We start from the raw sequence: 12,143 nt of genomic DNA on the forward strand, positions 1-12,143 counted from the left end.
AGCCGTCGTTCCTCAGAGTTCTTCTGAAGTTTTGAGATGACAGGTAGAAAAATGACCTGGTTATGGAATTGTGATACCATCTTTGGCAGCAAGGCCAGATGAGGGCGCAGCTGGACTTTGTATCTGAAGAACACCATGTAAGGTGATTCTGATGTAAGGTCCTTGATCTCAGAGACCCTTCTGGCCGCGATGATTGCCACCAGGAAGGCAACCTTCCAGGAGAGAAGTAGCAAGAAGCACGATGCTAAGGGCTTGAGGGTGGGGGCATAAGCTTCAACAGGACCATGTTTAAGGCCCATGCGGGGGTCAGTTCGTCAACCTGAGTATAGAGCCTTTCCCACCCCTTGAGAAACCAGACCATCATTTCATGGGAGAACACTGATCTGCCATTCACTGGAGGGTGGAAGGCTGAGATGGCTGCCAGGTGAGTTTTCTCCAAGCACTTTAAGCAACTGTAGTGTGGATCACCCACAGGCATAGGTTTGTCGTAAAAGGCACAAGGCTTGAAGTCCGGGTCAACCCTTTAGGCTCCACGGGGAAATTACACTCATACTCGATACCCTCCGCCGAAAAATCCGGGACATCTTCCTTTTTCAGCAGCGCAGAAAACAGCTGCTCTCAGTGGCGCGATGTCACTTTCTCGCAGAACCCTAACAAGGTTCCGCGGAACACCAATTGAGAAACACTGCACTAAGCTATTAACATTATGAATGAAAAAAAGAGTACAAAACCACTGGAAAGAAGTTTGCAAGAGCAAGAAGGGTCATTGCAGCAATCTTCATGGGTGGCAAGAAGAACTGAGAGGGTGCAGGGCCGGCACCGCTTCCTCTACTGGCGCATAAGCCAGTAGCCCAAGAGGGCACTAGAGCCGGTGCAATGGATACCACTAAGGGATAAATCTCTAGCAACAGTGTACACAGTGCGCACACACCTAATGTCCTGTGGTTGTGTTATCCACGCTTGACAAACTTAAAAGCTCCTCAACAACATTAAAATCATTTGTTACCCCTCTTACAAAAATTGCAAGATGCGCCATGTCCACAATATCTGTGCTCTCATCTAAAGCCACAGAAAATGCACAAAACTCCTTAGCTTTTTCCTAAGCTGCAGTATAATATCTGCCATTTCCGTTATTTGCTCAGCAACCGTGTTTCGAGACAAACTGATGTTAGAAAAATTTTCTTTTTTTCAGGGCATACTACATTGGCTGCTTTAAGCACGCATTTTTTAACTAATTCACCATCTGAAAATGGCTTGGCAGAACATACAATCTCTTCGCAAATAATATAGCTGGCCTCCACAGTGCTTTCATTTCTTCTCCTCAATTTAAGAAAAAAGTTTCATTGAAACTCCATAGCTTTTCATCTTTGCAATTTTGTCAGCACAAACTTTACCACTAAATTCAGAATATTTTGCTTTGTGCAGTGTCTCATAGTGTCGTTGTATATTGTATTCTTTCATTAAAGCAACCAAAGTACTGCAAATCAGACATATTGCCTTGCCATCATATTCAGTTAAAAAAAAAAAAAAAAAAAAAAAAAAAACCACTTCATCTGTCCAGTGATTTTTGAATTTTCTATGTTCTTCCTGCACCTTTCATTTCAGGGGGCATCTCAACATATCTTGAGCAAAAGATATTAAATTTTACAGAAAGTAAAATAAATGCCGTAAGCCCAAACTTTTATAATGAGCTTCACCACACTAAAATAAAATTGTGTGCCTTTTTGTCTACAAATGCCATCCTATGTGCCATTTGATTAGATACGATACAGTGAGCTGTAGACTGTAATTGGCTTTGATGGCACTCATTCATAGCAAATTGCATGAATATGATGAATGTACGTTATTTGTTAAAAAGACTGCTTAGTTTAAAAGAGAATTCCAAGACAACATGGGACATAAATACAATATTACAAAAAGAGTGTGCGGGCCACAAAAATTAACCATGTGGGCCACATATTTGACACCCCTGTCCGACTCCATGTTAAGCCTGTTTTAGTGCCTGAGGAGTTTCCACTTGATAATTGGTTGGTAAAATCTAAGTACAGAACTCAAAACCAATTTGGAGTTTGTGCTATGGTTCCTAACAGTCTGCTCTGAGACTGGTACTCATTCTCTTGGGTCACTGCAGGCAACATTACAGCAGGGAACAAGTAAGCTTGAACGAGGGGACATAAAGGCCCAAGAGCACTAAGATAAGATCCCATGGAGGAACTGGATCCTTAATGGGTCAGAACACCTTAACCAGACTCTTAAAAAATTTAGTTATAATTGAGTGGGAAAAAATTGTTTGGCATTCTATTGCTGGTTGATGTGCAGAGATAGCTGCTAAATCATCCTGACTGAGCTTAGCAACAATGGTCACTGTTTCAGTTCCAGCAGACAAGCCAAGATTTCAGGTACTGAAGTCTGATGTGGAATGAGGGACTTCCACTGACTCCAGGATGAAAACCCTCAACCATCCTGCCAGGTAAATCTGTCTTGTAGAATTCTTCCTACTGTTTATCGGAATATTGTGGACTGGGGAGAAGCATGTCTGTTCTACATTAGACAACCATCCAGCAGCCAACCTGTGAGAAAATCCTTCAAACCTTGATGCAAGATATTTTCTTTTGCTCTGAGAGAGCAGATCCAGGAGCAAAAGGTAAGATCTTGGACTGGGAGGTTGATATGTTCAGCAAGTCTGGGAATCAAAACTGCCTTAGCCACCCTGGTGCTATCTAAATCATCTTGTCCAAATCCTTCCTGATCTTATAGAGCACTCTAGGCATCAATGGAACCAGACCAGTAGTCTTGTATCAGGCCTTTTTGTCTACAAGGTTATCTGAGAGGGACCTAAGCTCATGACTCCTCTGGCATAGCAGAGAAGACTTCCAACCCATCTAGCGGCCAAGGGAGAGATTGCCCAAGGGAGAGATGGCCCTGGAGTGCTGGTTGTTCAGCAAATGCAGAGAGCTGGATAAACGAGATTCTACTGTACTTGCTTTAAAACCTTTTACCATGATACAGATGACGGACCCTTTTTACTGTTCTGAGAAAAAGAAACAAAAGGGATCGCTTGACATAGTTGATACTCGTGAGAAGGGTCCCTGAAGAGGATGGGAAAAGGGGGTTGGGTGTAGGCACTATGTGAAACTGGATGGAATATCCTGATGTTCTTGTGTTTATGACCAACAGGCCCAGGGTGATGGAGGACCATGACTGCCTGAAAAGGGTTAAACAGTTCCCAACTGGAAGGGATTGTAGGTATGGAGTCACAGCAGTCAGTCTGAACCTCCTCAGAGTCCCATTAGAAGAATGTTTCTGGATTGATTAAAATTGAGAAGAGTGAGCATCAGAGGTGGACTGTCTCCATCTGTGGAAAAATTACCTCTTTTCTGGAGGTTTGGTGGGTCTTTCACAGAAAAATAGCTGTGGACCTGACCTATGTGGGGCATATGACTGCTAATAGGTTTCCTTTTAGGTGCTAACATGTAGATCCCAAGGGACTGAAGAGTTATTCTGGAGTCCTTCAGTGTGCAAAGGGCATAATCCATTTTCAAACTAAAACTAAACCCCCCAAAAGGCATGCCTTCAGCCATCAAATGCATTTTGAAGGAAGTCTGACCTCTGCAGCCACAGTATTGCCTTGTGACCCTCAAACCGGAGACAATCTGCCACACCTAGTGCAGCCTGGAGCCAGTTTAGGTCATTAATCACTCTTTGGTGATAACGTGAGCAATTGTTTGTGAAGAACAAATTTTTGTAGATCTGAAAGTCATAACTGGCTGATAGCTGGTGAGGTGAACTGTAAAGTATTCACCAATTTGTGGTTCTATTCCTGGACCTCCTCCATTGGAACCCCCAGAGCCTCTACAACTCTTCTGAGTTCTTGGAAACCTTTAAGTTGTCCAACTTGGGGGTAGTAGGATGACTATCTCCTCAGGAGAGGTTGAGAGCGCCACAGGCCCAAGCAGGTCTCCACGGAGGTGCAACATCTTCTGGTTTATCCTTGTACCACAGTGGAGGTTTGGGGGTAGCCTGGGTAGCTGAGGCTGTCAGGAGAGGCACTTTAGGATGGTGAGATTTATCCTGGTAGTTGACTCAGATCTGAGTGGACCAAAGTTCACATTATGGCCACATCTGCATGGATGGATATGGTCCGGGTGGCCAAGAAGTCAGGCAAGTCTGTGTCCTGTCTGGAGAAGATTCCAATACCTGTTTTAGGATGAGGTTCAATTGTCTTATGAGGTTGAAGCAGGTGGTGGAAATGTTCTGGGGAGTACTATATGATGCTACTGATGGGGCTGAAGTAAAAGAGAATTCTAACTCTACAGGTGGAGTATTAGATCTTGGTATAACCAGCAAGGTTATGGTGCCATACTAAAGGAAAGTTCCACTATAGTTAACGAAATGGAGGTAGGTAGCAAGGGTGATTCCAACTCTTGCAAAACCACTAAGTCCATCAGTGCTCTGAATGTCATTGGTCCCAGCTAGTGTTGTGACATGGATAGCAAAAACAGCACCAAAACCTCAGCAGGCAACCTCAGACTTGAAGACAGTGTCATGGACAGTGGCATCAATGTTGAGGAGTAGGAAGTTGAATGTATTGAGCTCCTGACTGAGAAGGGAGCTTTTGGTGGTTTAGCTCTTGATGGCTCTCCTGTCTGTTGCTGTGGTGCTGCTCTTCGGCACAGCAGTGAAGTTGTGAGCAGTGGCAGGAACTACACAAGGCTGTAAAGTCTCAGAGGAAAAGTGATGCTGGAGATGGGTTTTTTGTTTTTTTTAAAGGAGTCCCTGGTTGAGGATCTATTACTGGAATGCCTCACTCCCAGTATTCTTCTTGTAGTAGTCTTGTTGGGTTTGGTCCATCTCAGTGCCAGGATTGCAGACGAGGCCCTAACGAGTGAGAGAACCAGTGCTCGCACTCTTTGGGCCAATACAGAAAAACTGGGTCAAACGCTGATTTCACGGATTTACTCGTGAGGAAAATCTGCAGTCACTGGTTTTTTGGGTTCTGGAAGTGAGATACTTGCAGAGGTCACATTTTTCCAGAATGCGAGACTCCCTCAGGCAGTATTGGCATTTGAAGTGACTATTCATGAGCACTGCTTCCTCACATAAGAGGCAGTATTTAAATCCGGAGGACAAAGTAGAGGCCACCCTGGAGCCCAAAGTCTAATTTGGACAAATTAGAACAGTTTGAAAATGTAAAGGAAATGCCAACTAGTTAAATTACATTAATGAAGTGGTAAAAACAAGAGATTGCTAGCAATCAAAGTGCAGACAACAAGCCACACTCTCTCAAAGCCAAGAGGTAGTGAGAAAAACTGAGTGACAGTTGAGCTGCTCTGCCCATTTATGTCCTCAGTACAGAGCACAAGGACTCTGAGGTTGCATGCACACTACATGGACCCTGCTGGCCAAAAGATTCAGAACTCAAGCATATGGGGCGCATATTCCCCATTAATGGAACATGCATATGCATAAATCACTCAATACAGAAATTGACATATTACTAAAAAATTCTTTAAACTTACATTAATGACACAGGCATCCTTTTGATGACCTTTTTCTGTAGTAAAACAGCCAACAGGAAATCCAGGATTGCAAAACTTCTGGTTGTTGTCAACTTCATAGCACCATGTTACAGGCATATTGTCCACAATCCTATAAACAAAACACAAATAGAATTAGAAACTGAGCAAACAGTAATATAAAAATAAAAGTCCTAGATTTAACCCACAGTAATTCTTTGCGCAAAGAAACAACCAATCACTGAACAGAGATCGCATCTTCAATGCTATTTTAAATTCCTAGAATTCTGAAGGATTTGTATTTCTTGCAAAAACGTTTAACATGGCTACATTGTGTTCCTCCAGGCAATCCTACAAGTGTGAAAGGAACAATTCCTTTGAAGTTCTAACTGCTGGGATTGCACCAATGACTGTTAATCCAGTTTCCATATAATGGAGATGCCTGGTAGCAGCTACACAGTTAAACCTGATCTAAAAAGGGGGGAAACATTCCATTTATTTAGAAGTAGGAAGCCTACTGGTGTGAAGTTTCACACAGTATTAGTTTTATGCCATTTGAATTTTGTGTGTAATTTAGTTTATCTCTCTTCGTAAATTTAATGTGACGTCTGAAATTGGACTTTCGTGAAATTAGATTGTACTACCAAGGACATTAATTGCCTTTCTCCATAAAATTGGTAGACAGATGTATCCTGAATAGATCTGGTGCAATAGGCAAGTTACTGGGAAAAAATAATCGTTAGTTTCAGCCAGTATTCATGGTAACTGAAGTTTTATACACCAACTGTTAGGCCTGAAGGCTCCTATACATACATAAAGTTATCTGATAAAAACCTCCTCCAATGGAGTCTGTATTTTTCAATCAGAATTTATCTTACAAAGAAGGGTTCTAAAGGCAAAAGTAGCAGCAGCTGCACTTCATCCTTGCCTGCCCTCATCAATCATGCTTAATCATTAACTCACACTAGGAAGTTAACACACAAAAGAACCATGCAGTGAAGCAATTACACATCTGACAACCCCTTCCCCCTCATATACACTCACACAAAAGAAAGTGAGAAATTAAGTCACCTAATACTATTTACTCTCTTCTCCACTCAGACACCAAACTTGCCATATCACTACCACAATACATGATGCACAACATTAACTCTGTTTCCCATGGACCTTTTCCCCCCCTCATTGTCTATAATGGGACTTCCTTGGCACATTTCAACTTTTACTTTTTAATGAAAGCTGAATTGAGTGTTTCAAACGAATTCCCACTTTAGCATCAGCTTTTCTAGTAAAAAATTGCCACGTGAGGAAGTCCCGTTAGAGTTAAATAGGAAAAAGCATGGCAGCTCAGAGTAGTCAGTGTTTTTCCTAACTGAAGTGCATTCCTAACCACCACGCACAGCTATGCTTCCCTGATGGTACGAACTAATTTAACTAGTAAGTTTACATTGGTTAAAAAGTTGTGAGCTGCTATATATATTTAGGTGAAAAGCAGCTGCTTTCACACTGCCCTCCACAGATCAGCTGCTGCGTCTCCAGCAGTTCTTCATAAGATCATTTTATTGTTAAAAAGGCTAAAAATCAAGAGCACAGTAAGTTTCCAATTTATGCTTAATAGATAAGTCTTGAAAGCAGCCCAGTCCCCCATGAGGAGCTGCAAGAGAAGACAATAATACAGCAGGATATGACAGAAGTGCTAATGAAAAGAAAAATGTCAACACCTAAAATTTTTTTTTTTTTTTTTTTTTTTTAAATAAAAGTTATCTACCCCTCTTTCCACTTTGAAGTTTTTTCCATAGTGGAAGATTAAGAATTTTTAAAAACTCAATAGATGTAATCAGAACAGCATTAAAACACTCCAGGGTATGTTTTACTGGTCCATTAACATGTTTCAAGTGGTTGAAGACACAAGGCTGCAGTCACTTTATTTGCATCGTTGGGCAAATAAAATCTCCTGTTGTGTCTTCATGCTATATATTGGCATAAAACGCATTGAGTTATTGAATCATTTACCATTAAGTGTCTTAGTGTCTTATTGTTATAACCAGTGGGCTCATAATGTTAAACACAGTGTCCCAAGATAACTTTTTGTTTTATTGGCTATGAAAGAAGGCTTTATCAGGCCTTCCTGGAGAATTGGCCCATGAAACCTAATAGAATGGCTTTATTAGAAATTTGCATACATTTTCTCTTTGAATTACACTGACTTTAACGTGTAGTAGTAATGACATTAAACTGTTTTGAGTAGAAAAAGGACTCTAGGTTTAATTCACCCATGACTGGTACCAGGAGATTCAATTTGCTGCTCCCAATGCACCAGGAACAGGATGTTCCAACCCGAGAAGACAGGTAGTCAGGGTATGGGGGAAAAAAAGGAAGACTCACTAGCATCTACTCACCCAAAGACTAAACCTAAGTCTTAAAGAAAAATACCTGTACCACCATGCCCTCCCCAAAACCACACCTCAATAAATCAATTCAGTTCTCTCTCTATATCACTTAGCAGGTTCCATTCATGGCTACACATGATAGCAGCTGCCTACTTAACACTCCATTCCTTAGAACAGATCATGCAGATTCCTCTTCCCAGGCTGCTCTCTCTGATCTCAGCTACAAATGGCAGTCTCTAGCCCCAGCTTCATGTTGATGCTGAAACAAAGCAGAAGCAGAGAGGCAGAGCACTCCTGCAGTGAAGGGGGAAGAGGACTTTTCCTAGCCACCGTCCCACCGCACCAGACAATTAGCATTTTAGAAAATGATCTCCAACAATAGGCAGGAGACCAGGATTGGGGGGGAAAAAAAAAAACCTTATCACCTACTGGCCAAACTGATAGAATAAGTTATGGAGCAAGAAGAGGTGCCTTCCCCCGCTCCTGCCCTAGATACTAAGAAGAGGAGTGCTTTTAGGGTGGTCCTATTTCCCTGCAAGAAACTTTAATGTCTGCCTCAGCAATTGCTTGGCATAACCATGAACAGCAACAACATGTACTTGGCAGGATTATGGACAGTTTGCACAGATTTCCTCAGGGCTCCGAATAGCAGCTGTGAAACTGACCAGAGTCCCATTCATTTCACCATGTTGTTGCTGGGTAGTTATCAGTAGCAGATGATTAGAAGCTGTCCCTTTACAGACCTCAGAGGACAATACTGCATCTTTCTATACTTTATTCACATTTGGCAGGTTACATTATCTTCACAACCTTAAGTACTAGAAATTAGATTTTGCTTTAGTTTGTTCCTCCACTCACATGACAGGACTAGGATAAGTGAAACATCAGTTTTCTCTGCAGACAATGTAGTCTAGTTTTCTTCTGGTAATAAAGATTAGGTACCATCAAAGATTGACGTGTCAGACATAGCAATACTGAAACAAATTGATCATTTAAAAAAAAAAAAATCAATCAATCAGTAGGCCTAGATGGCATACATCCAAGAATTGGGAAGGAGCTTAAGTAGAGAATTGATAAGGGAAACACAAGGAGATCCCTATAAATACCAGAGTTAAGGATAATAAGAAGGTTTCTTTTAAGTATATAAGAAACAAGAAGACTCTCAACAATGATGCTGGTCTATTACTAAATGGATATGGTAGAATGGTTGGTAATGCAGGAAAGGCAGAAGTGTTCAATAAATATTTAGGCTCTATATTTTGAAAAGATAGATGAAGTAGTCATATCATATGATGATGATGATAGCCTCCCCAGTCCAATAGGAGCTCAGGAGAATGTTAAACAGCAGCTACTAAAGTTAAACACTTAAATCACAAGGTTCAAATAACTTGCATTTAAGACTGTAAGAGTCTGATTTTCAAATACTCTTGAAACACAGGGGAAGTTCCAGAAGACTAGAAGAAAGCTAATGCTGCACCACAATTAAGTTTGGTCTACACTACAGAGTTAGGTCAGCGTAAGGCAGCTTATGTCAACCTAATTATGTCAGTGTACACACTACAGCCTTGCTCCCGCCAGCATAAGTGCCCTACTACACCAACATAATAACTCCACTTCCACAAGAGGTTTAGGGCTTATGTCGGTATAGTTAGGGCAACAGTGTCCGTGCAGACTCTGTGTGTTACTTACATTAGCTGTTGGCCATCATTCTTGTCAATTTCATGGCTCCCTGGAGTGGGGCCCAGGTGAGCCCCCAGGAGGGGGAGGAGATGGAATGCCACCCAGCCCTGCTCTGGCTCTAGCGCTCAGCCGTAACTGCAGCTTCGGCTCCGCTCCCAGCTGCAGCCCAGCTCTTCCCCCACTGCGGCTCAGCCCCAGCCCTCAGCCTCCACTCTCAGCTCCTGGCTGCTGCTCTGCTCCTGGTCTCCACCATAGACCCCAGCCTGGCTGCAACTCCACTCCCAGCCCAGGAGGCCTGGACACATTCTATTATTGATGGGGGGAGGCAAGAGAGGAAAAATTTGAAGACCCACTGATTTAGCTTATCAAAGAGAAAGTTAAAGGGTGAGAATCACAGTCTGTTCCTCACATGGATACTTACAAACATTTGATAATGGGCTCTTCTATCTAGCAGACAAGAGTATAACAAAATCCAATGGATGGATGCTGAAGCAAGTCAAATTTAAACTTAAGATAATGAAAAAATTTTCAGCAGTGAGGGTAATTAACCATTGGAACAATGTATAAAGGATTGTGGTGGATTCTCTATCACTGGCAATTTTTAATCAAGATTGGATATCTTTTCATAATTAATTAATTCAGGGAAGTCCTAGGCCTGTGTTATACAGGAGGTCAGACTAAGTAATCAGTGGTCCCTTATGGTCTTATATTGTAAGGAAGAAGTAGATCAGCTGCTAATAAAAATATTCAATTTCATTAAAAACAACTACTGTCCCTGAGGACTGGAGAGTGCAAAAAGTTATATTTAAAGATCCAAGAGATAATTTAAGGAATTACAGACCAGTAAGCTTTACCTCTGTACTTGGTGCAACTGCTGAAGCTACAGTTAAAAATGGAATACACCTGGAAGATTGTGATACAATAGAATCTAAACAGCAGTTTCTGTACAAAAAAAATCATATAATTATTAGAATTCTCTGAGTGCATCCATAGGTTAATGGATAAAGGAGAATATGTTGACAATTTAGACTTTCAAAAGGCCTTGCATAAGGTCTCTTGCAAGAGGGTCCTATATAAACCAAGTCATGGATGAGAGGCAAAGCTTTGACATGGATCAAAACTGGCTAGGAGACAAAGTAGGAATAAATGGACAATTTGTTAGGATCCATAAAGAATGGGATGGAAAATATATTATAAAATTAATAGTGCAGCCTTATCCAGAATATGGTGTACAGTACTGGTCATCCCATCTCAAAGGATTAGAGAAGGTCTAGAAATGGAAAATGACAATGATTTGGGGCATGAAAAAACTCATGTGAAGAGTGACAAGATCAGGACTGTTTACCTCAGAAGGGAGACAATTAAGAAGGGATATGATAAAAGTATAATTAATGGTACTGAGAAGATAGATAAAGCTTCCGTTCTCCTTGTCTTGTAATGCAAACACAAGTGGATACTGAACAAAATTGAAAAGGTGGCATTCAAAACTGATAAAATGGAAACACTTTCAGATGAAGCTAAATATGGCTGTGGAATGCCTTTCCCTAAGAACTTACTGAGGTAAAAAAATTAGCAAGAGTCAAAAAGACTGGACATTTACAGATAACAAGAACATTCAAAGTTGCTATTGTTAATGCTAGCAAGTTTTGGAGGAAATACTAGATCTCATACATCAGGATTTAAAAGCGATTCTAATTTTGAGAGATTAAGATGGAAAGTAATGGAAGGGGCCATCTGATACCATGTCGGCCTGCTGAAGAGTTGTTACACTTTCCTTTGAAGAATCTAATGCACATTCTGTCAGACACAAAACACTATACTAGATGAACCTTAGGAATTGCCATATTAGATCAGATTTATAATCTTAAATTTATATGGCATTTTAAACCATGAAGGTGTTGTTTACGCACTTCCACTCCCTGACGATTTTGCAATAATTTGTAATTTGCAAACAAAGCTACACTGAAGCCCCACTTGTGGAAGCTGCACAGAGAATAAACTGGGTTAGCACCCAGTTTTGTATGCTTTGGTCATGCCTCTTTCATTTCCAGTGCCACCTCCTTTTGGAGCTCTACTGGCCATTTCTGTGGAGCTGGATTTGTTAGCACCTTGCCCTACCATAAGCGATCCACGTGGATTTCTCCACAGTTCTAGAACAGTGACAAAGGGTTGAACTAGGCCTGCAGACTAATAAATAATATGCTATAGACTAAACTGAGAATACAAAATTTAGAGAGCACAATATTATAAAGGAAAATTTTACTGAATGGTGGAGCTGCATCTTGTTTGGGCAAAAAACATTATATCAAGTCATTTGTAGCAGCAAACATGCTAGTGATATCAGCACTACAGTTTAAGAGTACAGCTTCATTTACTCAAATATTTAATCTGAGGGGGGAAAGCTCTCCATTGTAACCAAAATTGAAAAATAGCTTGTTAACAAATAGTTCTATTGCAGATTCCATGAACAATGAGTAGATAATTATACTAACTCACCATCAAGTTGGAAAAAGGAATGTCTGCAATTACATTTAGAAGTTCTTCATTTTCATGGCTCAAA

General features: G+C 41.0%; 1 protein-coding gene across 2 annotated transcripts in view; it reads right to left on the minus strand.

Moving 5' to 3' along the window:
• TM9SF2 (transmembrane 9 superfamily member 2) overlaps positions 1-12,143 on the minus strand; it is a 70,340-nt gene that overhangs the window by 50,358 nt on the left and 7,839 nt on the right. For both annotated transcript variants that reach the window (XM_067536797.1, XM_067536798.1), the window contains exon 5: positions 5,520-5,649. In XM_067536797.1, the coding sequence (XP_067392898.1) occupies positions 5,520-5,649 (130 nt within the window). The remainder of the gene's footprint in view (positions 1-5,519; positions 5,650-12,143) is intronic.

The sequence above is a fragment of the Emydura macquarii genome, unplaced genomic scaffold (genome assembly GCF_026122565.2).
Source record: "Emydura macquarii macquarii isolate MOO-44397 ecotype Brisbane River unplaced genomic scaffold, CSIRO-AGI_Emac_v2 contig_3671, whole genome shotgun sequence".
NCBI classification, from domain to species: domain Eukaryota; kingdom Metazoa; phylum Chordata; order Testudines; family Chelidae; genus Emydura; species Emydura macquarii.